Here is a 26,966-nt window from a genome sequence, read left to right as displayed (position 1 = left end):
GCTGAAATAACTGAATAGCAAAAACAAACTGTGTACTAGGCAACTGTGCTAAGCATTTGGGATTCAAATACAAAAATGATATTCCATACTCTCAAGGAGAGTTATTTACTGACTTAAGCCTTCCTGTCTATAGTTATCTTCATTCTATTCTTTATGCTTGTTGAATTGATGGATTATGGTATCCTAAAATTTCAAGCTCAAAAGATCATAAGGATTTTTGATGTAGGGAGTTCCAGGGGAGGAAACACCTTCTAGTAATGCAAGTTAGCACCCTCTCTGTAACTTAACGTTTTAGAGAGTTGTTTCGCCCATGAGCCCTGACAGACTAAGTGACTTGCCTAGAGTCATGCAGCCAGTTTATGTCAGAGGAGAGTATTCAATCCAGGTTTTCCCAGAGCAGAGGCTAGAATGTATAAACTTTGTTTCCTACCTTCCCTGTTTCCTCACCTCAGAGGCCATCCAGTTCAATCCCCTCATTTCATAGAAGTTCACACAAGTAGAGAGTTATAAGTCCTAAATGATAGGGATAGGAGGAGGGGGGGATACTCCTTTTCCCCTACTTCCACTCCTGGATGATTCATCTGCCTCTACCTCTCAGTGATCTCCCCTCCCTAGAAGTCTATGCAATTAATTTGTGATCGGGGTCCCTGCCAGGTTGTGAAGAGAGTAATAATACTTACACTAGCTACCTACCTCACAGAGCTGTTAAGACAGTGCTTTGTAAAGCCTAAAGAGCTAAATATGAACTGTTTGGACTCTCACTGCTACTGGATAATCCCTACTTATCAATTCCCTGCCTCCTTCTTGACTATCTCCCTCTTCTCAGACCACTTACAATAAAGCCTTGGAAGAATGAAGCCACTTAACAGAGGCTTTTCAACTCCGTTTCTCAACTCATCAAAACTGCAGAGTATAATCAACTGTCTTACCCAAGATGGGAAATGCGGGGGGGGGGGGGGGGGGGGGGGGGATGGGACTTGGAGGCATTATGACCTAAATTGAAATCCTGTCTCAGATACTTATTAGCCCTGTGATCTTGGACAAGTCACAAACCACTCTATGTCCAAGTTTCCTCATCTGCAAAATAAAGTGGTTAAGATTCCATGGTTTTGAGAAGCAATTCAAGACCTAAATAAGCCTTTTTTTAAAAATCTTCTACCTCTTTAAAAAAAAACTTATAATAAATGAATCTTTAGGAGAAGGGAGAGAAGAATATAGGGAGAAATCAAGGTGATTAAAAAAAGACCAACAAATCAATAAAATCTATTTTTAAAAAATGCTCTGTTGAAGTGAAGAGATTAGAGGTAGAGGTTTGGGGTTCTGGGACCCTGAGAACGCCAAGTCAGAGTTGCCTGGAATGCATTCACACACTCAAGCACTCTTTCAGTTAAATGGCTGTTTATTGTAACACCAATAGTATCAGCAAAGTTCATTTAGGGAACTTACAACTTAATGGTGGTGAATCTAAAGCTTACCTAGAAAAGGGGCAGCCAAAGGAATAATTAGGCAGTTCAAGCGGTGCAGGTGTCTTGGGAGCAGGCATCAGTGATCTATGTATGCAAATATGTAAGCAGTTTTGCAGCAATAACTTTGTTGATACCAGACATTGAGGAAGAAAAGACAGGGTTGTTTCTGTTTGTTTGTTTGTTTGTTTCAGTGTAGTTGCCAGAGGCATGGACCTTGGGGCTCTGTCATGAGGGAGAGTCCTTGAGCCAGCTAGGGACAAAAACCCTTGGGCCAGGAACCCCTGTGTCTGTCCTTTATCTAAGCAATTACAGGTCAGACCTGCATGTGTTCTATAACAAAGGAAAATTTTCTCACAGGACAGAGTCCTACTGAGAGGCTGTGAGCTTCCTGAGACATGATCTTAGGGCCTTTTGGGGTCCAGGTCCCAGCATCCCATCAGGAATATCCCTCCAGTTGCCTGTGCCTTCTCCCCTCCAAAGCAAACAAACCCAAACCCTTATATTGTGTACATGCTTATTTATGTATGTATATATGTTAGGGAGCATTCCTTCAAAGAACTTACACAAAAGGGGTTAGAGAAGTAGGTGTTGGTACCGTGGGTGAATAATAAAGGAACCACTTTGGAGTGGCCTCATTTTAGTTAAACACCTTATGTGGCCCCTTTTCCATAATAACATCAGTGTTTTCAAGGAACACTCTGCTATACTATATGTTGCTTCCCCTCTAGAAAGTAAATTCCTTGAGGTCAGGGCCCTTTGTGATTTTGTCTTTGCCCCAGCTCCTTCGTACACTACCTGGCACATAGTTTGCACTTAATTAATGCTTGTTAATTGATTGTTCTGATGGTCTGTCTGTATATTCTATCCTCTTGACATCAGAAACATCATTTTCTTCTGATCCTTCTCCTACCTAACTGTCCCTTACTCTAACAGTAATGTTTACCGAGATTTGTCCTTGGTACACTCTCTGTGTCTCAGTTTCTTCCCAATTTCTCCATTTATAAATTCATTCATTGCCATAGTTTCCACTACCATTTCTGTCTACATGACTCAAGACTTGATCTCTCTCTCTCTTTTTTTTTTCATTTAGATCTGAATCTATAGCTACTTGGTGGACAACTCTACTGAAGTATCATACTGGCAACTCAAACTCAAATATGTTCAAAGACAAATTTATTATCTTCCACCTTAAATTTGTGCTTTGCACTGAGTTCAGTATTTTAGCCAATGACCCTATTATTCATTCTTAAGTATAAATACTTACTACATCATTACTTGTAAGCTTTGCCAAGCCTCAGATATTATAGCAATGGTTTCTCTAAAACAAATACTGTATTTTTTTTTCTAATTCAACACAGGAGTATGTAAGCTAACTAAATCATAATGACTAAAATAGTCCCAGTAGATTTTATTAACTTGGAGTTTGCATACAATATGTAAGGGACTTAGGTAAATAAAATATAAAAATCAACCACACTTATTGATGGAAAACCCCAAATGTTTCCCATTTTTCAAGTGGTTAGATATCAATCTATAAAAACATGCAAAAAAAAAAAAGAGCAATATGGCTACAAGAGAGCCTCTGACTGAACAAGTACCTGGTTCTGATTCTTATGCATCCTGGCTCTCTGACACTAAGCAAATCATTTAACCTCTCAGGACACTCCAGGCAACTCTCCAAGATAAAGGTTCTTTAAAAAAAAAAAGGGATCTGAGAGTTTGGATGGCAAAAAGAAAATTTATTTTCAACCTCAAATTGAAATTTAGCATTTCCTTCAATTATTTAAAAACACTATTCTTAACCAGACTGCTAAAGGAGTCCTGCTCTATGGCTATAAGCTGCAGAACAGTTGGTGATCAACATTGGTAGAGACTGTTTCTTCACCTGTATTTCCATAAACTGATTAAATTCAAGGTTAAGAACAACAAGAAGAACAAAACATGAAAAACTCTAGGTCCCCCATGAAAGTATCTCCCTTGGTGAACTCTAAGTGAAAGGGCTCAGCCATGCTTTAGTTTAACCACAGTCTTGGTTATCTTCTCATTTTCTAGCCAGCTGTCCTGCCTCCAATTCTCCTCCCCTTCAATTCCCACATCAGAAATTGTAATCAAATAAATATTGCCATTGGTAATTAAATCAACACTGCTGGGAAGGTTGTTTATTACCTTCTACAGACATTCATTATAGCTGTAACTTGCTGAACCAAAATATTCTTCCATGACCACTATTCAGCTATTGGCCTTTAAGGAATTAACTATCTAAAGAAGGAAGATGCTGCACAAAAGGAAGCTGAAAAGTGATGGGAATGGGGTTGCCTGCTGAATCAGAATGTAAACTCTCAGCACATAGTTAACACTTCACTAATGCTTTTTCTTTCATTCATTCATTCATTCATTCATTCATTCATTCATTCACTCATTCATTCATTCCCAGGATCAATCCATCAGCAAGTATTCATTAAATAGCTACTATGTGCAAAACACTGTGCCAAGGATGGGGATGCAAGGCCAAAAAAATGAAATAGTCCCTGGACTCAAGGAGCTTACATCCATTATGGAATATGACATGTTCACCTAGAAGAAAGAATAGGACATACACCAAATAGATACACAGTGATTTATTTGGGCAAGAGGGCACTCCCAACAGAGCAAATCAAAAGCATTCATTCGACAAGTATTTATTAAGTGCCTAATATGTATAAGAATTAGGTACTGAAACAAAAGAGCAAGGGGATCACAAAGCTGGAAAGGTCCTGCCCCCATTTACAAATGGGTAAACTGAGGCCCAGAGAAGTTAAATGACTTATGCAAGATGAAATAAATTGATGAGCGGCAGCAGTATTTTAATTCGGTTCTGACTCTAAATTCAGCATATTTTAATTGTGCCATGCTGACTCCCTCTGGAATTTTAAGTATTAATGAATAGGTGGGGGAAGAACTAGTGAGCAGGTGAATGCAGGGGATTGGCATTTCCTCTGCCCCTCTTACAGACTAGATTTTCTATTCCTAGATAAATAACAACTTACATTTATAGAATTAAAGAAAGTTTACAATTTTTTTTTGTTTAAATTACAACCCTGTGAAAGTTAATGAAGGATTCTGATCTCCATTTTATGGACGAGAAAACTGAGGCTCAGAGATGATTAGGGATTGGTCACATTTCTGATCATCAAGGGAGCTGGGATTTGACTGTCCAAGTTGAAGAGAAATCTTTTCAACTGTCCTTCTTACTGTTCCTGAAACACACCGTTAGATCCTCTCCTCTTTCTCTCAGTCTTCAGATTCCTTCAAGTTTTAGCTCACGGATAGAACTTTTCCTGGTTCCTCTAGTTGCTAGTTTTTCTCCATTTCCCAATATTTGTCTCCTATTTAGTATCTAATAATGCACATACATATTTTCCCTGCCTCCCTCTCCCCACGTTTTCCCCCTCCCCCATAGTGAGTTCCTCAAAGGCAGGGATTTATTGCACTTTTGTCTTAATATCCTCCAAATTTAGACACAATGCCCTAAGTCTAATGCTAGGAGCTTGACAAATGCTCCTCCTTGATTGATTGATTTACAACGAGCTGGGAATTTCAATGAATCACTCAAGCATTCTTTTCAATCAATTAGCATTTGTAAAGTGCCCAATAACTAGGTGCTGGGCATACAAAGCCAAAAGTGAAGAATAATCCTTGCCCTAGAAGAGTTTATAATCTACACAGGTGGAGGGGAGATAACATACATGTATATAGGTATATACAAAGTAGATACAAGGTGATGGGGAGACGGGGTATGAGGAGTGCTCTGTCAGCTGTGAAAAATCATGAACAGGTACTTGAGTCATCCTGAAGTGTCCTGGATGGACTACTATTATTGCTCCTCGTACCTTCTCTGGGTATCAGTTGAGGCTAGATTCCATTGTCTGTTTGAAGAAATGAAGCTCTAGAATTGGGGTTGGGATATGTAAGATGTAAGCAATACTTAGTTTTTCTGAATTTATGGGTCATAGCTGTCAAAAAAATTTACTTCCAGAATGTACTTGGGGAAACTGGGGTCAGTTCCAGGAGGTCAAGCCTCCTACCTTTTTAGGGTGGTATGGGAGGAGGGGCTGAACACAGAACGTTTGGCAGCTTTGAAATCTAGGGATTAGTAGCAATGTCCTGACCTGAAATCAGGTCTTATGATTTCTTTTCTAGCACTTTTTCCAGTGCACGAAAGCCTTAAATCCATCATCCCTACCATGTTTTACTTACTTTATTGGCTAGAAAGTGTCAAAATTTGACAAATTCTTGGAAGAGCCAAAAAGTACAAAGAAAGCAATTTTTTAAAAGACTGGCAAAATGTTACTAAGCAGAAGGAAAAAAAACAAAACAAAACACAAACATTGAGTCCTCTGAAGCCTAAAAGTATTAGCTTTACTTTTTTCCCCCTTTGACCTTGGTTAAAGGTTTGAAAGAGCTCCAAAAATCAAGATTTAAGTCTTCATATTTACGTGGAGTCTACAGGGAGCTTACACCACTTTCAAAGGGAGACTTATCCTTTGTGCCCTGTAAAGTATTTTTCTATTAAATCTCCACAGTTTTTCAAGTATGAACCCATCTTTTTACTTTCCCTCATGGTAGGGAGGTCTTCCTTGTTGGAACCAAGAATCCTGGAATTCCTAATATTATCCTATGCCTAGTCCAAATTCCTGTTAACAGTAGGATCATAGTGAAGGGACTTTTGAGGTCATCTAGTCCACCCACTTGATTTTACAGATGAGGATAACTGAAACCCTGAGGGCTTAAAGGTCTTGCCCAATACTTCACAGACAGGAAAATGGCAAAACCAGGATTTGGTTACATGCCCTAACCCCAAATCCAGTTATATTTCAACTGACAGTTCTCAACTGACAAGAGCTGCTTTGCTGAACTCCCAAGTCCCAATCTTGATTTTGATATATGTGTGGGATAGCAACCCTAACTCAATTAAACTCAGAGACTTCTCAAGGCGGAAGCAAAAGTTACTCTTTATTACAATCTCGAGACAAGGGGCGTCTGCTCCTGTGGTACACTACAGGCAGGAGAGAGGCGAGGCACAGAAAGCAAAATGAGATTATATACCCTAGCGCAAACAAACCTCCACCCATCACTATCCCTTATTCCCATTAGCTGGGAGGCAGGCTTACATTCTAGGCCGAAAGAAGAACGAGGAAACAGGGTACAGCCAATCCAAGCATACATGCCCTTATTTAGCAATCCTAGTGCTTATGTGGCAGTGGTGTGACAATCAGAAGGGGGTTTAGGGTCCAATAGGTTTAGGTAATTTCAACTTATGGCCTGTTCGTTCTCTCAGAGCCTATCTCTAGTTTCCAGACAGTCTTTTCATCACCACCCTGAGAAGTCTTCACAGAGGCTATATCTCACTCATATATCTCAGGTCTGCATAAGAAATTAAATGGTAATTTTCTGGGGAATTTTGCAGAAGCCACAGAGGACACTTGGAAGACCAGCAGATAACACAGGGATTATGATCAAATACTTAACCCAAATTTTGCCAAGCCAGATTTTGAAAAGAAGCCAAGTAATCACACCTTGATTTCCATTTACAAACATGTGGAAAGGAGTCTAGAGAAACACGGCCTTACGTGGTCGGAGTGAGGGGGTGGATATAACTGGTAAGAGATGAATGAAAGGCTAATTGCACCCTTGCGACATCCCTCTGTGCATTCTCTAGATCCATGTACAGATCTACAGTCTCTCAATCATCCTTTCTGTACAGTTATGCCTTCCCAATCTCATATTAGTGCCGCTTCACCCCTGCAGTCCCTGTAATTTTTAGTCCTCCCCTCTTACCAGAGAAGTCTGACTTTTTTTTTCTTTTATGGGGTGTTTATAGTACCTTATTGCAGTTTCGAAGGTGTCAGTACTCACACTGGTAATTTAACAATCAGACCTCGTTCAGTTAGAACAGGCGTACATCTGGAAGGTCCCTCAAGATTTTGTTCTGGTCCCTTTTGTTCTCTATCAGTATTATTTGGCTTGTTGATTTCATCAATATCAATTATCTTGTCCACTAAGAAGATTCTCAGATCTGTTTGTTTAGCTCAGGGGTGGGGAACCTTTGCCTGGTGGCCACATGTGGCCCAAATCTTTCTCCTGACTTCTAGTCTTGTTATCTCCAATTGCTTATTAGACATCACAAACTGAAATGTTCTGCAGACCTCTTAAACTCAACACATCCAAAAGTGGTCTCATCTTTATCCCCAAACTCCCCTTTTCCTAACTTCACTATTATATTACTGTTGAAATGAATGAAAAGCCTGAGAGATTGATGGTCAGTGGTTTCTCTCAGCAGTCAAAGACAGAAGACCATCATTAAATGCTTAAATACCTTAAATATCAGGGTGCCCTGATAGGTGGACTTGATTGGTGAACAATCAATGAGGCGTAGACTTTCAAATGAGGAGGTGGGCTAAAAGACCAGCCCGTCCCTTTGCTTGATAATGAGACTCACCTGCTCTAGCCTTTTGGACAAAAGAATTAATCTCCAACCAGGCCACTTAAATTGAACAATGGGGGGAGGTGGGGAAGAAGGAGTTTGAAGGCATAAGACTTAATGTTTTAAGGGTTGGAATTCATCTAAATTAGATTTTATTTACACTTTAATCAGAAGTAAACTCTTCTCCTTGGATTAGGCCAGGGGTGGGGAACCTGCTGCCATGTGCCCATATATGGCCTTCTAGGTCCTTGGGTACAGCCTTTTGACTGGGCCTCAGTTTTACCGAACAAATCATTTTACTAAGGGGATTTGTTTTGTGAAGTTTGGATTCAGTCAAAGGGCTGCACTGGAGGACCTAGAGGGCCACATGTGGCCTCAAGGCAGCAGGTTCCCTGCCCCTGGATTAGGCCAATCTCATTATCAGCCCTGTCCTTTAGAAACCTCAAGGACTGGTCTCTGAATGAGGAAACAAGAAGAGGGGGAAAAAAAACCCTAATCCTAATTTAACAATTAGTTATTAATAGAACAATAATTTTTTTTCACCATTGAAGGCACCACCATCCTCCCCGTTACCCAGGCCATTTTGGTGTTATTCTTCATTCCTCACTCCCTCTTATCTAATCAGTTGTTAAGTCCTATAGTGTTTTTTGTTTTTAACTTTCATAACATCCCCTCTGACATAACCACCATACTGGTGTAGGTCTTCATCACTTCGTGCCCAAACTACTGCAAGAACCTGCTGGTTGGTCTCCCTGCCTGTCTCTCTGATGGGGTGATGGGACCTGGAACTCCTCTGAAAGGAAAAGACCATATCTCTGAAAGCAGCCCAGTCCTCGAGCTTTCCCATACAACCCAGTCCCTGGTGTCTCACCTGATGCATCTAGCCCCTCTCAGCCCACCTAGATACTCAACAATCCTTTTAACACCCCTTTCACTGTGGCTCTCTGACCTACCCTAGACCACTTAACTCCTTTCTTTGTCTATACCTGGCCCATCCCAGGCTATTTACTACTCCTTAATCCCACCTAGACCCTTTCACTGACCCTTTTCCCCTTTCTATATATGAGTATCAGTCCCATCCTCATCAAATTATAAGATTCATTAGGAACTCTGCCAGCTTCAACTGACATTACAATACTACAGATTCATTTAGAATCTAGCCCACCGCTATTGGTGTTAAAATAAACCCTGCTTCTTGACTGAAAGTCTCATGGCCCTTAACTGTGGGTATCACCAAAACCTCTGCCCTGGGCCTTCTATTCTTTCTCTACATTCTCTGTTTCAGCAACCTCATTAATTCCCACGACTTCAATTTTCATCTCTATGCAGATAACTCACATAATGATATAACCAGCCCCAGACTCCCTCCTGACCTCCAGTCCCACATTTTTAACTGCTTAGTGGGTATTTAAATTTGGATATCCTGTAGACATCTCAGATTCAACAAATACACATGTATAGGTATATGTGTATATACATATATATTCAAGGAGGCAACATGCATGCATATAATTGTTCCTATGTGTCTCCCACTTCAGAACATAAACTCCTTGTAATTGTAAATAAGAATGGTTTGTTCTTTGTACTTGTATCCCCAGTCCTAGCAGGCACTTGATTTGTCTCCTATGTTTAGAAAGTGCTCATCTTTACCTCTTAGAATCCTTTGCTTCCCTCACTTTATGGAATTCCTTCTATATTAAGCTTTTACTGGTTCCCCTAGCTAATAGCTCCCCTCCCCTGTATTTATCATGTGTGTGTATAAAATAGAAACTATCTATCCACATACATTTATGTATAAACTCTCAGCATGCATTTATTAAGCACCTATTTAATATGTGTAATCATTGGGCTGGGTCATGCTGATGCAAATAACAAAGAAATCAAACAATTCCTACTCTCCAGCAGCTTACATTCTAATGGGGAGACAAGTACACGTAAAAAATACATAAGCAGAAATATACAATGAATAAGGGCAAATATTTAAAAAAAAATTACTCAACATAAGTCAGTTTGGGAGTGAGGGCAGACACTATGATACTATGATATATTCCTTTACATTTATACACAGGTTTGTCTCCACCATAGAGAGTAGGAATATTTTTTTTTGTCTTTGTACTGTCAGAGCTACAGGAAACACAACAGGCGCTTAATCCATGCTTGCTGATGATTGTTTTAGGGGTCCTAGGACCGTACCCTTCAGTAGTAAGCCCTGAATGAGTGCTTGTTGGCCCTCCGTTTCACAAGGTGGGGAGGTCACGCCCTGTCCCGTAACACTGCTGCAGACAAAGCCTAGGGGAGAGAGGCACCCGGACCTTTTTGCTGTGGGGAGGTGGAGGGATGGAGAGGACGAGTTGCTCAAGAAAGGATCCTACTGGCCGTCGGTCTGCAGTCCCCGACTCTAGCATCCCCGGTCCACCCTGCGCTCTGCGTGCCCTGTAACCAGGGCGCAGGGAGGATACTGCGGGTGGGCGCTGCGGACGTCTCTGCGTCAAGCCCGGCGGGCGGCGGACGGAGGTGCGGCTCCCTGGCTCAGCCTCGCCTCGGCTCGCCCGCCAGCTCGACCGCCCCCCCCTTGCCTCCTCCCCCTCGATCCCCCTCCTCCCTCTCGCTGCCTTTAAACAGCCGCTTCATGGGAGGGCCGGGCCCATGTGCGCCTCCGTCACACACATACACACACACTCACACATACACACACTCGCTCATCCTGCGCTCCCTCGCCTTCACTGACACACACGCATACACCTACACTCACACCCACACCTACACCTGCACCTACACCCACAGCCCGACCCACACGAGCACGCACATCAGTCTGTACACCTCTACTCATTCTCTGCAGACCGCGCATCAGGCGGCCGCCTGCCCGCAGCAGCCCGCGCCGCCGGCCTTCGGACAGCCGCAGCCGCAGCCGCAGCCTCCACCACCGGCGCCCCCGCCCCTGCCAGCCTGCGGGACCCTGCTGCTGCTGCGCCCGCCGCCGCCGCCGCCGCCGCCGCTGCCTCTGCCTCTGCCTCTGCCCCTGCCCCCGCCGCCGCCGCCGCCCCCCCCCGCCCCAGCCACTCCTGGGAGGCTGCCCCGGACCCAGCTGCATGGTAAGGAGAGTCCGGGTCGTCGGCCCCCGTGCCCTGCGCCCAGAGGGTTCGCAGGGGGCCTCGCGGGGGAAGCATGGAGGGATGGATGAGAGACAGACGGCTTGGGGCGCATCACGAGACTCCCGAGAACTGGGGAAGGGCGCATGATCCATTCTGCGGGAGAGCGGTGTGTGTGTGTGTTTTATCTGTGAGTGTGCACGAGTGTCTGTGTACAAACCGAGGGACCATGAGGAGGGTGGCCGCCTCCCATGGAAATTCCCCGCAGCAGCAGTTGCAGCCAAGCAGCATCTTCCCAAGATTTTTCCGTCTCCTTGATAGGGTTTGCCAAAGGGTGGTTCAGAAAAGGGAGGAGCGAGTTCTGGGAGGAATAGCGGCTTGGGCTGGGCCCGCAAAGAGGACTTAGCTTTGGGTTTTCTCAGTGAATCGAGAAGAGGGTGCTGTGTGCTGATTTTAGAGATGGGGGCGGAGAGGGGGAGAGCCGTCTCATCGCTCATTCGCTAGAGCCTTCCTTTGCACCGACCCCAAGGAAAACGTTATCCTTTCTCTCCATCACCCCAGGTCCCTTTTGATGCTACCTGAGCTGGGAAACCATCCGTTCTAAATGTGTGTTTCTTCAGAGGGATCAGGGAAGGGAGCAGGGGAGATCAGCGAAGGGCTACGTTGTCGTTTTGGAGCCTGGTCCTGCTGCGTGCGTGGGTGGCTGATTGGGGGGTGGATGGGCAGGGATAGAGGAATCAAATGCTCTGCTTAATTCATTCACATTTCAGCTTGGTAGTAAGTGTTGCGTAGGGCAGAAATAACTTGCAATCCAGGAGTGGCCTTGAGCTATTTTAACGCCCCTTCCACTTAGAAAAAAAAATAACCTACTGCCTTTTGAATGTCACAGTGGGGGGTGGTGGTGAAATTAACAGGTCTCCAAGCCTCCAAATCAAAAGCAATTTTTTTAACAGGTGGTTGGGGGTGGTGGTGATGATTGTAAATCTCGACAGCGTAGAGTATTATTATAATAGTGTGTTGGAGTTTCCAGATATTTACTCGATGTTAAACGATGAATGCTTGGAGCAGATGCTCAGGGCTGTTGCTCCTCCTTCGCCCTCCTCATCCCCATCCCTTTTCGCTGCATCCCTTCTCAGAATGGCTGGAGTAAATCTGGGCGGGATCTAGGCTGGTGCACGGTGACGTCAGCAATGTTTGGGTGCTTATGCAAATGAAACTGTCCTCGTTTTTTCATTTATCTTGTGGTTTGTGCCCCCTTTCCATTTAAAGCTAGACCACCTTCTTTTCCCTCAGTTGTCAGTGAGTAGGCTATATTTCTGAGTGGGAGAAAGTAAAAAATAAAGTGTAAACTCTGAAGGCTTTTAACTTGATGTTTTTTTTTTTAATTTACCTTGTGCCCACCCACTGAGGGTGGTTTTGCTACGTAGGGCTTTACTACGCATTATTATTGTTGTTGTTGTTATTGTTGTTTTCTGATGCAATTTTGGGTTGCCTGTGACAGTTGCTTTTACGCATTAGGGATTACCCTTTCCCTAAACAGAGACAAAACCTTTATTTTATTTTTTTATTTTATTTATTTGTTTGTTTATTTATTTATGTCATGATCCTCTTGTGCAGTCCGGTGAAACTTATGGACTCCCTTCTCAGAATCATACTTTTAAATACATAAAATAAAACATAAAGGATTAAAAAGAAAACCAATTGTATTGAAATACAGTAATGGAAAAAATATTTTTGAAAGTTCTCTATCCAAGTTAAAAAACTTGACCCCCTCTCCCTTTTCTTTCTGCCTCACCCTTACTTAGGCTAGTAAAAGAATACAAAGACATATAGATTCCACTCTGCTTTTCTTTAAATAAGCCGTCTTAATCATCTCTTTTTCTACTTCCACACAATGAACAAGGCTTGTGATGACATTTTCTTTATTCTTTATTATCCTTTGGATTATTCTTAATGGAGGATATTGACTCTTGTACAAGAGCAGAAGAGTGCTCTTTATTTAAATCATATTTGGAGAATCCAAGAAATGATAGCAGTATAAGACAAGACATTTTTCCTACTCAGAAACCTTTCTTCCATAGCAGTGGTTTTAAAAAAATCATTTATCTCAAAATATGAAAAGTGTTAAAGTGATAAGCTCTTCAAATTAATAATGTTCTTATAACAGATGTTTAAAGAAAAGGCTAGCTACTAAATGAACTTAGAGAAGGAAAGAGTAGAATTTTTGCTTAATAAAAGTGCTTGTACCTCTGAGATGCATGGATTTTAAGATGCCTTTAAAATAGCTAGTTAGCAGTGCCTAATTTAAATGTGTCAGAATAGCAACAAAAATCAGTAAATGTAGGATTTATTTCCCCAATACAAATCCTTTGAGAGTTTTGTTTTTTGTATTAAGCATTATACATACATAACAGCTTAAAATTTTGTTAGGATAAATTTTAACCTGGATAAACTAGATAGAATGGAAGGGCTTTCAGGACAGGGACTGGTTTTGTCTGTGTAATCACAGTTTTTGCCTTTCTTTGTTTCTCTAATACTTTTACCCCAATGCTTGGTGCCACTAAGCTTTTAACAAATGTTTTGTTGATTGATGGAATAGCACCAAGTCCTCAACGTAATGGGTATTTGTGGATTGGTTGGTCATTTTGTCCCTAAACCAAGTACTACTCATTGTCCCGTTTCTGGGGTTTTCTTTTTCCTATATGCCTGTAGAGATAAGCTTGAAAATTTCCCACTATGCCCATATGCCTTATGCACTGTAGAAACTGACTACCCTGATGCCACTGTTAGCCAGATACTTCTTGTGTAGCCTGACTGGGTAATCACCAGAATGACATTATAGAGGCAGTTCCAGTTTTAGCTGTAATTTAAAGCATGTTACAGCTACTCTTGTAATTTTGAATGATTAATTCTTTTGCTTAATACATATGATATCAAAGAATATTTTCTGAAAGCCTTATTTAATAATGATCAGCGAGCTTTCAGGCTAATTTACTGCAGAGAAAGCACATGCCAAGGTTGGGTGGGAGTGCAGTCTGGTTTCAAATTGAGAAGGAAATAGTTTTAGTTTTTGTCTTTTTTCACTCATTGATTTCTTTTTGCTTTTCTTCATATCAAATAAATGCTTATTCCCTTCTCCCTTTTCTGCTGCATGCAGATTGAGGCCATTTTTGTCTGTGCAATATTTCCTTTGGCTGAATCTTAATATTTTCTGGGGTTGGGGCATCATTTCACACTAACCTTAATTGACTACTATTGCCAAATAAGATATTTTACAAAAGCCCATGAAGGCACATTTAAGGGGATTAAAGCACAGTCTCACTAGTCTGCAGTGAAAAGACCAATATGAGTGGGATTCAGACCACCTACCCAAATAAAAATTCAGAGGTTTCTCTCAGTAGAAAACAGAAGTTTTATTCTAGCAAGTCTCGCTTGAGAGTTGGGCATCACCTACCCAGGGCAGACTGGAGTAGTGAGGCAAGATACAACAGCAAGCAACCAGTTATATACCCTTAGACAAACCACTCCAAGAAACCCCCCTCCCCACTTGTTTACCTCAATCTCTTTATCCTCATTGGTTGAGGCAAGAGACCTTACAATCTGTATTTAGAACCCAAGAGATATATTTTACCCAAACCAAGCTTGGAAGCCAGAAGATTGCCTTATCTGGTGAGGATAAGGTTGGGGTGATAGTTACGAAACAAGGAAGGGGGTGGGCAGCTGGTATATGACCCTATTATATGATTCACAGGAAAACGAAACTTAGGCCCAGCTAATGCTAAAGCCTTAACTAAATTTTTGGGGCGTAGCTTCCATTTCATATGAGAAACTTTCACTTGTCCCACACAAATACATATTTTGACTAATTATGGCTTTGCTGGAACTTCATAGAGAACTTAATGTTTCAAAAATCAGAGAAAATTCTCTGATTACACAGGTATGGTATTGGAAAAAGGGAGATGCCAGTTATATAGAACCAAATAAATGGAACCTGAGTACATGTTTATACTCTGTATAGTGATTGATTGATTAAAAACAGACACATAAATGACAAAGTATTGGATAGAGCACTGGACTTGAATCCAAAGTCAAATTCAGCCTCAGACACTGTGACTAGGCTGGTTACTGTTTTTTACAGCCTCACTTTCCTCATCTTTAAAGTGAGGATAATAATAGTGTCTGATCCCCAGGATTAACTTAAGAATCAAATGAAATGATGTATTGACTCAGAAAAATGCATATTTTTTTAATATTTATTTGTCTTTTAATCTATCAACAATCACTTCCATAAGCTTTTGAGTTTTAAATTTTCCTTACCTCCTTCCCCAAGACAGCGAGCAAACTGATATAGGCTATACATATACATTCCTATTAAAGATATTTTCACATTAGTGATGTTGTAAGAATTAGAACCAGTAGGAGGAACCACCAGAAAAAGGAAACAAAACACAACAGAAGGAAAAAAAAGCAAATAGTAAGCTTCAATCTGCATTCATACTCCATAGTTCTTTTTCCTTTGTGGAAAGCATTTTCCATCATGAGGCCTTTGGAGATGTCTTAGATCCTTGTATTGCTGAGAAGGGTGAAGTCTGTCAATATGAGCGTCTGTTACTGTGTACAATGTTCTCCTGGTTCTGCTCACTTCACTCAGCATCAGACGACACAAGTCTTTCCAGGTTTTTCTGAAGTCAGCATATTCATCATTTCTTATAGCCCAATAGTATTCCATTACATTCATATATCACATTCACAGTTATGATTATTATCTGCATCTTTCTCTCCATCCTTTTACCTCCGTGTTTACACTTTTCTTTCTCCTTTCCCTTCCTCACTAATGTTTTGCTTTTGACCACCAACTCCCTCAGTCCCACCTCCCTTCTATTAGCCCCCTCCCTTTTCTTTCCCCTTTTCCCTCCTGCCTAGAGGGCTAGTTAGATTTCTATACCTAACTGATTACTTTATTCCCTTCTTGAGCCAATTCTGATGAGAGTAAGGTTCAAACACTGCTCATCTCCCTCCCTTCTTTCCCTGTTTGCTGTAATAGGTTTTTGTGCCTTTTCCTGTGATGTAATTTACCCTTGTCTGCCTCCTCCTTTCCTTTTCTCTCAGTACATTTTCTTAGATCAGATTAATCCACTTACTTGGATCCAGTAACCCACTTGATTAGATTTATTTTTTCATCATTACATCAAAGTGAACTTATATCCACCCCCTTTATGTATACCCCTTGAACATGGTGTGATAACAATACAGTTTTCAAGAGTTAGAAGTGTCATCTTCCCTTGTAAGGATGTAAAAGAGTTAGCCTTTATTAACAATATGCTATATTTTTCTGTCCCGTTTACCTTTTTATGTCTCTCTTGAGTGTTATATTTGAAGATCAAATTTTCTCTTGAGCTCTGGTCTTTTTATCAGGAAGATTTGGAAGCCCCCTATTTTATTGGATATCTATCTCCTCCCCTGAAAGGTCATGCTCATTTTTGCTGGGTAGTTGATCCTTGGTTGTAATCCAAGCTCCTTTGCCTTATGGAATACCATATTCCATGCCCTGTGGTCTTTTAATGTAGAAGCTGCAAGGGGCCTGTGTAATCCTGACTATGGTTCCATGATATTTAAATTGTTTCTTTCTGTCTGCTTGCAGTATTTTCTCTATGACCTAGTGATTTTGGAATTTGGCTACTATATTCCTTGGTGTTTTCAATCTGGGATCTCTTTCAGGTGGTGATCAGTGGATCCTTTCTATGGCTATTTTACCCTCTGTTTCTAGGACCTGAGGGCAGTTTTCCTTGATGATTTCCTGAAAGATACTGTCAAGGCTCTTTTTTTCATCATGATTTTCAGGTAGACCAATAATTTTTAAATTGGCTCTCCTAGATTGATTTTCTAGGTCAGTTGTTTTACCAATGAGTATTTTACGTTTTCATCTATTTTTTCATTCTTTTGTTTTTGTTTGACTGAATCTTGCTCTCTTGTAGAGTCATTGGCTTCCTTTTGCCCAATTCTAATTTTTAACAAATTGTTTTCTTTTATTAGATTTTGTACCTCCTTCCCCATTTGTCCAGTTGTATTTTTCAGGGTCATGCTTTCTTGAGTGTACTTTTTTCTAGTTGGCCAATTGTATTTTTTAAGGACTTGTTTTCTGCAGTTAATTTTTGTCCTTCCTTTTCCAAGCTATTGACTCTTTGGTGTATTTTTTTAAGGACTCTTCTACCTCTCTCATTTGACTTTTAAAATCCTTCTCCAGCTCTTCTAAGAAGGCTTTTTGGGCTTCAGACCAGTTCATATTCCCTTTTGAGGTTCCAGATGTGAGTTTGTTGACAATGTTCTCCTCTTTAGAATTTCTACCTTGACCTTCACTCTTCTCATAATATGAATCTCTGGTATGTTTCTTTTTGCTCATGGTGTTTGCTTATTTCCTGGCCGTTACAGAGATTGAGCTCTTCTGCTGGGGAGCAGAGGGCACTGACCCAAGCTTCTTGTTTTGGGAACCTAGGGCTTGGTAGCTGGCTTAGTGTGCTGGAGCCTTTGGAGGCTGTGGGGTTCTGGCAGCTTACCTCATGGGCTGGAGTCAGCAAGGCTGGAACTCTAGGGGTAGGATTGGGTAGTGTGGCTCCTGGAGATTTCCTGCTCATCTAGGCCTTTGCTTCCTTTTGCTTTCTTCAGCTCTTTTCAGATGGATGTTGTAGGGTATTTATCCACCTTGGGCCCCTTGGAACGCTGCTTCTCTTAGTTCTGCTGAGGCGCTGGGAGAGCTGGTTGCTATGGAATGCCCAGGAGTCTGGTGGTTTTCCAACCTTGTTTCCAGTGGTTCCCCCACCCTCAGTGAGGCACTTGGGAGTCCTGATGTTGGTGTTTGCCTGCTTCACTACCTGGGCTTCAGGATCTCCTCCTGGTGTGCTGAGGTAGGGCTTTCTGCTAGCTTGCTGGGACATCTCCTGTTCTGTACTGCTCCCTTTCCACCAGGGTAAGAGGGCCCTTTCCCATTAATCCTTCAAGCTACCTGAGCTACTGGACTGCTGCACCCCCTCTTTCTTCTGGTTGAGCTGTTCCAGGGTTTTTTACTGGGGTGATATTTTCTAGGCTTTCAAGGGTTCATAAGGGAGGCTAAGAGTGATTCACCTCTTATTATCTCATCTTGGCTTCTGGAAGTGGAAGTCCAAAAAAAAAAAAAAAGAAACATTAACATCAAATATATGTTCTATTGCATTTTATTTGTTTTTTTTTTTAATATTTCCCAATTACAATTTAATCTGGTTCTAATAGAACTTAGAAATTGTGCAACTGGTGTTGACACTTCTGGCTTAGAATAATCACTTTTAAAACTTAAGTCCTATATATATTATTATCTATAGTCGTACCTGTATTTGCTGTCTCTGTGTCTGTCTCTTTCAGCAAGTTAGTTGCACGGGTTACCATGGGAGGTAGCTAAATGTTCCTCCCATCAGGTCTTCAAGTAGAAGATTCTTGATAAACAAGACACAGCATAAAATGAAATTCTGGTGTCTTAGCAAAGTTAACTGTCTGCATTTTTTCCCCAATTCAATTCAGCTAATGTTTATTGAATGACTTCTATGTTTAAGGCACTGTGTTGGAGATAGTGATACAAAGTAAAAATGACACAGCCTCTCCCCACAAGGAGCTTTCATTCCACTGGGGAACTTGAATGCAGCCTGTAAATGAAAGGGGATTTTAGCTGGCAGGGAAACCGTTTACAACTAGGTTTGAGTTAGGAGGGAGTAATCAGGAAAAGGCTTCTGATGGGAAGAAGACCCTTAATCCAAATGGAATATTGAATGAGATAAAGATTCTAAGAGGAACTGGAAGTAAAGGAAGGATAAGAGCATTCCAGGTGCAGGGGAAAGCCCATGAAAGCTCAAAGGAATGGAATGCTAGGGATCGCTTGGTGTAGTGTATAAGGGGGAGAGATATGCTAGAGTATTTTATTGATACTGATCCCATCCACACACATAAGATTCTCATGTACTACCTAGGGGTAGAATTGGGCCATTATCATTGTGGATGTCAAATTGTCATTTCTCATGAGGAAGCTTACAGATGAGGGAAATAAATCAAATTGTATTTATAGTTATCACAGATGTTGAATAGGACCACAGAGACCCTCTATTCCAAACCCTACTTGAACAAGGATCTCCTTAACAGCAAATTTAGCAAGTGCTCATTCTTCCTTTGTTGGAAAATCTGGGGATAGAGGTGGGACCAGAGCAGAGCCCACTTTGTATCTTTTTTTTCTTTCAATTAATTAATTATTTATGTTTAGCTTACAATATTCACTTCCATAAGATTTTGAGTTCTAGATTTTCTCCCCTTTCTCCCTCACCCTCCCCAAGATGGCATGCAATCTGATATAGGCCCTACATATACATATATGTATGTGTGTGTGTGTGTGTGTATTCATATTATTTTCATTATTTTCAATTTCAATTTTGAGATTTTCTCTTTAGTTATGTTGTAAGAAGAATTAGAACCAATAGGGGGAATCACGAGAAAGAAACAGCAACAAAGAGAGCAAATAGTACCCTTCCATCTTCATTCAGACTCCATAGTTTTTCTCTGGAAGTGGATAGCATTTTTCTTCAGTGAATCTTTTGGAGTCATCTTAGATCATTGCATTTTTACGAGAGGAGCTAAGTCTATCAAAGCTGGTCATCGAACAGTGTTGCTGTTACTGTGTACAGTGTTCTCCTATGTACAATGTTCACTTCACTCAGCATCAGTTCATGTCTTTCTAGGTTTTTCTGAAGTCTGCCTGTTTGTCATTTCTTATAGCACAATAGTGTTCCATTACATTTGTATACCACAACTTGTTCAGCAGTTCCACAATTGAGTTCTGATTCCGGGAGCCAAGATGGCAGAGTAAGAAGTAAGTCACTTATCACCGTTCCTTACTAACCTCTGGAAGCCCAGAAAATATCACCCCAGGAAAAACCCTGGAACAGCTAAACCAGCAGAAAGATGGAGTACAGCAGTCCAGTAGCTTAACAGGAAAAGCCCCCTCTTGCCCTGGGGGAAGGGGAGCAGTATAGAACAGGAGGTGTCCCAGCAAGCTTGCAGAAACCCCCTCCTCAGCATACCAGCGGGAGATCCTGAACCCCAGCTAGTGGAGCAGGCAAACATCATCACCAGGACCCAGAGTGCCTCAATAAGGGTGGGGGAACCAGTGGAAACCAGGCTCGGAAAATCACTACATGCGTGGGTGTTCTACAGCAGTCAAGTCTCCTAGTGTCTCAGCAAAACTCTGGGAAGTGCTTTTCTGAGATGGGGTTATGTAAGTATTTTACTTCCTCTTCGGTTAATCTGGGCAATTTATATTTTTGTAAATATGTATCCATTTCACTAAGATTGTCAAATTTGTTGGCATATAGTTGGGCAAAATAGTTTCTAATTATTGTTTTAATTTCCTCTTCTTTGGTGGTAGCTTCGCCCTCTTCATTCTTGATACTAGTAATTTGGTTTTCTTCTTTCTTTTTTTTAATTAAATTAACCAAAGGCTTATCTATTTTATTGATTTTTTCATAAAACCAGCTCTTAGTTTTATTTATTAGTTCAACAGTTTTCTTAATTTCAATTTTCTTAATTTTTCCTTTGGTTTTCAATATTTCTAATTTGGTGTTTAGTTGAGGATTTTTAATTTGTTCTTTTTCTAATCTCTTTTTCTATTTTATTTATGTAAGCATTTAGGGATATAAAACTTCCCCTAAGAACTGCTTTTGCTGCATCCCATAGGTTTTGGTATGTTGTCTCATTATTGTCATTCTCTTGAATGAAATTATTGATTGTTTCTATGATTTGTTGTTTGACCCAATCATTTTTTAGGATTAGATTATTTAGTTTCCAATTATTTTTTAGTCTATCTTTCCATGGCCCTTTATTACATATAATTTTTATTGCATCATGATCTGAAAAGGATGCATTTAATATTTCTGCCTTTCTGCATTGGATTGTGAGGTTTTTATGCCCTAGTACATGGTCAATTTTTGTGTATGTGCCATGTGCTGCCGAAAAAAAAGTATATTCCTTTCTATCCCCATTCAGTTTTCTCCAGAGGTCTATCATACCTGACTTTTCTAATGTTCTATTCACCTCCTTAACGTCTTTCTTGTTTATTTTGTGGTTAGACTTATCTAGTGCCAAGAGGGGGAGGTTCAGGTCCCCCACTAGTATAGTTTTGCTGTCTATTTCTTCCTGTAACTCCCTGAACTTCTCCTGTAAGAATTTGGATGCTATACCATTTGGTGCATATATATTTAGTAATGATATTACTTCATTGTCTATGGTGCCTTTTAGCAGGATGTAGTTTCCTTCCTTATCTCTTTTGATTAGATCTATTTTTGCTTTTGCTTTGTCTGAGATCAGGATTGCTACCCCTGCTTTTTTTACTTCAGCTGAGCATAATATATTCTGCTCCAGCCTTTTACCTTTACCCTGTATGTGTCACTCTTTTTCAAATGTGTTTCCTGTAAACAACATATTGTAGGATTATGGTTTTTAATCCATTCTGCAATCCATTTCCGTTTTATGGGAGAGTTCATCCCATTCACATTCACAGTTATGATTACTATCTGTGTCTTTTTCTCCATCCTTTTCCCCCTATTTATGCTTTTCTTTCTCCTTTTTCCTTTCTCCCCTTCACTAGTGTTTTGCTTTTGACCACCCTCCTTCAGTCCCTTCCCCCTTTTATTATCCCTTTCCCTTTTCTTCCCCTTTAGTCTTACTGCTGCTTCCCTCCCTTCTTTCCCCCTCCCTTTTCTTTCCCCTTTTCCCTCCTACTGCCTATAGGGCAAGTTAGATTTCTATACCTAACTGATTATATTATGCCCTTCTTGAGCCTAATCTGATGAGAGTAAGGTTCAAACAATGCTCCCCCCCCTTTCCCTCTGCTGTAATAGGATTTTGTGTCTTTTCCTGTAATGTAATTTACCCTTGTCTGCCTCCTCCTTTCTCAGTACATTTTCTAAGATAAATTGATCCATTTATTTGGATCCATTTAACCCACTTGATTAGATTTTTTTTTATCATTACATCAAAGTCAACTAATATCCACCCTCTTTATGTATACTCCTTTAACAAGGTGTAATAACAATACAGTTCTCAAGGGTTGCAAGTCTCATATTCCCTTGTAGGGTTTAAACAGCCCCCCCCCTTATTAACAACATATTGTATCCTTCTGTCCCATTTACCTTTTTAAGTCCTTCTTGAGTCCTGTACTTGAAGATCAAATTTTTTGTTGAGCTCTGGTCTTTTTATCAGGAAAGTTTGGAAGTCTCCTATTTCGTTGAATATCCACCTCCTCCCTTGAAAAATGATGCTCATTTTTGCTGGGTAATTGATCCTTGGCTGCATTCCAAGCTCCTTTGCCTTTCGGAATATCATGTTCCATGCCCTGCGGTCTTTTAATGTAGAAGCTGCAAGGTCCTGTGTAATCCTGACTGTGGTTCCATGATATTTAAATTCTTTCTTTCTGGCTGCTTGCAGCACCTTCTCTTTCATCTGGTAATTTTGGAATTTTGCTATTATATTTCTTGGCGTTGTCAATTTGGGATCTCTTTCAGGTGGTGATCGGTGGATTCTTTCTATGGTTATTTTCCCTTCTGGTTCTAGGACTTCCGGGCAGTTTTCCTTTATGATTTCCTGAAAGATACTGTCCAGGCTTTTTTTCATCATGATTTTCAGGTAGTCCAATAATTTTTAAATTGTCTCTCCTGAGTCGATTTTCCAGGTCGGTTGTTTTACTGATGAGGTATTTTACATTTTCATCGATTTTTTCATTTTTTTGTTTCTGTTTGACTGATTCTTGCTCTCTCATAGAGACATTAGTTTCCATTTGTCCAATTCTAGTTTTTAACAGATTGTTTTCTTCTGTTAGTTTTTGTACTTCCTTCTTCAACTGGCCAATTGTGTTTTTTAGGGACTTGTTTCCTTCAGCATACTCTTCTGTTAGATTTTGTACTTCCTTCTTCAACTGGCCAATTGTGTTTTTTAGGGACTTGTTTTCTTCAGTGTACTCTTCTGTTAGTTTTTGTCCTTCCTTCTTCAATTGGCCAATTGTGTTTTTTAGGGACTTGTTTTCTTCAGTGTATTTTTTTTCCAACTGGCCAATTGTATTTTTGAAGGACTCTTTTACCTCTCTCATTTGACTATTAAAATCCTTCTTGAGCTCTTCTAAGAAGGCTTTTTGGGCTTCAGACCAGTTCATATTCCCTTTTGTTGTTGCAGATGTGGGTTTGTTGACAATGTTGTCCTCTTCAGAATTTCTGTCTTGATCTTCACTCTTCTCATAATATGAGTCTTTGGTACGTTTCTTTTTACTCATGGTGTTTCCTTATTCCCTTTAAAGAGATTGAGCTCTCCTGCTGGGGCACAGAGGGTACTGACCCAAGCTTCTTGTGTTGGGAGCCTAGGTCTTGGTCACTGGCTTTGCGTTCTGGGGCCTCTTATGCTGGGATTGGAGGCTGTAGGTTTCTGGCAGCTTACCTTGTGTTGGCTGGAATCAGCAAGGCTGGAACTTTCAGGCAATTCTAGGTTGCCTGCTTTTCCTTTCCTTTAGCTTTCTTCCACTCCTTTTAGATGGCTGCTGCAGGATGTTTATCTGCCTGGGGCCCCCTGCAGTGTTGTCTCCCTCGTTTCTGCTAATGCACTGGGAGATTCCTTTGCAGTGGAGTGCCGAGGCTCCTGGTGGTTTTCTGAGCTAGTTTCCACTGGTTCCCCTGCCCTCACTGAGGCACTCGGAGGTCCAGGTGTTGGTGTTTGCCTGCTCTACCACCTGGGCTTCAGGATTTCTTCACAATTGGAGGCTTCCTACAGCTCACCTGGTGTTGGGTTGGAATCAGCAAGGCCAGGGCTTTAGGAAGCCTTTAGGTTGTTTTCTTCACCTCCTTTCAGATGAATGCTGCAGGGTACTTATCTGCCTGGGGCCCCTTGTTTTCGCTGAGGCACTGGGAGACCCGTTTGCTGGGCTACTGTACTGCTGCTCCTTGTCTTTCTTGTAGTTCAGGTGTTCCAGGGTTTTTTTTTTTTTTCCTGGCGATATATTCTGGGTTTACAGAGGGTGATAGGGGGGGAGAGTGAGAGCGACTACCTTTTCACTCCGCCATCTTGGCTTCCAGAAGCCACTTTATTCCCTTCTTGAGCCAATTCTGATGAGAGTAAGGTTCAAACACTGCTCATCTCCCTCCCTTCTTTCCCTGTTTGCTGTAATAGGTTTTTGTGCCTTTTCCTGTGATGTAATTTACCCTTGTCTGCCTCCTCCTTTCCTTTTCTCTCAGTACATTTTCTTAGATCAGATTAATCCACTTACTTGGATCCAGTAACCCACTTGATTAGATTTATTTTTTCATCATTACATCAAAGTGAACTTATATCCACCCCCTTTATGTATACCCCTTGAACATGGTGTGATAACAATACAGTTTTCAAGAGTTAGAAGTGTCATCTTCCCTTGTAAGGATGTAAAAGAGTTAGCCTTTATTAACAATATGCTATATTTTTCTGTCCCGTTTACCTTTTTATGTCTCTCTTGAGTGTTATATTTGAAGATCAAATTTTCTCTTGAGCTCTGGTCTTTTTATCAGGAAGATTTGGAAGCCCCCTATTTTATTGGATATCTATCTCCTCCCCTGAAAGGTCGTGCTCATTTTTGCTGGGTAGTTGATCCTTGGTTGTAATCCAAGCTCCTTTGCCTTATGGAATATCATATTCCATGCCCTGTGGTCTTTTAATATAGAAGCTGCAAGGGCCTGTGTAATCCTGACTATGGTTCCATGATATTCAAATTGTTTCTTTCTGGCTACTTGTAGCATTTTCTCTTTGACCTGGTAATTTTGGAATTTGGCTACTATATTCCTTGGTGTTTTCAATCTGGGATCTCTTTCAGGAGGTGATCAGTGGATCCTTTCTATGGCTATTTTACCTTCTGTTTCTAGGACCTGAGGGCAGTTTTCCTTGATGATTTCCTGAAAGATACTGTCAAGGCTCTTTTTTTCATCATGATTTTCAGGTAGACCAATAATTTTTAAATTTTCTGTCCTGGACCGATTTTCCAGGTCAGTTTTTTTACCAATGAGGTATTTTACATTTTTGTCTATTTTTTCATTCTTTTGTTTTTGTTTAACTGAATCTTGCTGTCTTGTCATTGGCTTCCTTTTGCCCAATTCTGATTTTTAGCAAATTATTTTCTTTTATTAGATTTTGTACCTCCTTCCCCATTTGTCCAGTTGTATTTTTTAGGGACTTGTTTTCTTCAGTTAATTTTTGTCCTTCCTTTTTCAAGCTATTGACGCTCTCTTGCGTACCTCTCATTTCTTTTCCCATTTTTCTTCTACCTCTCTCATTTGACTTGTAAAATCCTTCTTGAGCTCTTCTAAGAAGGCTGTTTGGGCTTCAAACCAGTTCATATTCCCTTTTGAGGTTCCAGATGTAGGTTTTTTGACTATGTTGTCCTCTTCAGAATTTCTGCCTCGATCTTCACTGTTCTCATAATATGAATCTATGGTAAGTTTCTTTTTGTTCATGGTTTTTGTTTATTTCCTGGCCTTTAAAGAGATTAAGCTCTCCTGCTGGGGAGCTTAGGGCCTGGTCACTGGTTTTGTGTGCTGGGGCCTCTATTGTTGGCAGTTGGAGACTTTAGGGTTCTGGCAGCTTACCTGGTGTTGGGCTGGAATCAGCAAAGCTGGAACTCTAGGGCAACTCTAGGTTGCCTGCTTTTCCTTTCCTTTGGCTTTCTTCAGCTTCTTTCAGATGGATGTTGCAGGGTGTTTATCTGCCTTGGGCCCTTTTTAGTGCTGCTTCCCTTATTTTTGCTGAGGCACTGGGCGACCAGGTTGCTGTAGAATGCCAAAGCATCTGGTGATTTTCCAAGCTGGTTTCCACCAGTTCCCCAGCCCTCACTGAGGCACTCAGGAGTCCAGGTGTTGGTGTTTGCCTGCTCCATCACCTGGGCTTCAGGATCTCCTCCTGGTATGCTGAGGTAGGGCTCACTGCTAGCTTGCTGGGACACCTCCTGATCTGTACTGCTCCCCTTCCCCCAGGGTAAGAGGAGCCTTTCCCAATAATCCTTCAAGCTACCTGAGCTACTGGACTGCTGCACCCCCTCTTTCTTCTGGTTCAGCTTTTCCAGGGTTTTTCCTGGGGTGATATTTTCTAGGCTTTTAAGGGTTAATAAGGGGAGGGTAGGAGTGACTTACCTCTTACTCCACCGTCTTGGCTCTCCAAAAAGGATTTTAAAAGCCAAATGAGAGAGGTAGAAGAAAAATTGGGAAATGAGAGGTATGTAAGAGACAGTCAATAGCTTGGAAAAGGAAGGACAAAAATTAACTGTAGAAAACAAGTCCTTAAAAAATACAATTGGCCAACTGGAAAAAAGTAAAGTGAAGAAAATAACTCCTTAAAAAGCATAATTGGCCAAATGGAGAAGGAGGTATAAAATCTAACAGAAGAAAACAATGTGTTAAAAATTAGAATTGGGCAAGTGGAAGCTAATGACTCTGTGAGAGAGTGAAAATCACTCAAACAGTAACAAAAGAATATAAAATTGGGTGAAAACATATAGAGTACCTCATTGGTAAAACAACTGACTTGGAAAATAGATCCAGGAGAGATAATTTAAAAATTATTGGTCTACCTGAAAACTATGATGAAAAAAACACTCTAGACAGCATCTTCCAGGAAATCATCTGCCCTGAGGTCCTAGAACCAGAGGGTAAAATAGCCATCGGAAGAATACATCGAACACCTCCTGAAAGAAGTCCCAAATTGAAAACACCAAGAATATAGTAGCCAAATTCCAAAATTACCAGCAAAGAGCAATTCCCCAATTAATAGGTATCTCCTCAATTTCCAATTCTTGGCCAACACAAAAAAGAGTGGCAGAGCCCACTTTCTCTGGGGCTTCCCATGGACTTTGGGATCATAGGTTTTAGGGAATTTTTTATT

The 26,966-nt window shown here is 40.9% G+C and overlaps 1 protein-coding gene across 1 annotated transcript in view; it reads left to right on the top strand.

Moving 5' to 3' along the window:
* The window catches only part of LOC144455956 (uncharacterized), a 47,716-nt gene that overhangs the window by 9,615 nt on the left and 11,135 nt on the right, over positions 1-26,966 (top strand). The window contains exons 2-3 of the mRNA XM_078150398.1: positions 10,052-10,131; positions 10,223-11,021. Coding sequence (XP_078006524.1) covers positions 10,052-10,131; positions 10,223-11,021 — 879 coding nt within the window. The remainder of the gene's footprint in view (positions 1-10,051; positions 10,132-10,222; positions 11,022-26,966) is intronic.

The sequence above is a fragment of the Phascolarctos cinereus genome, unplaced genomic scaffold (assembly GCF_003287225.1).
Source record: "Phascolarctos cinereus isolate Bilbo 61053 unplaced genomic scaffold, phaCin_HiC Scaffold_1;HRSCAF=81, whole genome shotgun sequence".
Classification (NCBI taxonomy): Eukaryota; Metazoa; Chordata; class Mammalia; order Diprotodontia; family Phascolarctidae; genus Phascolarctos; species Phascolarctos cinereus.
This window is presented reverse-complemented; position numbering and strand designations above follow the sequence as displayed.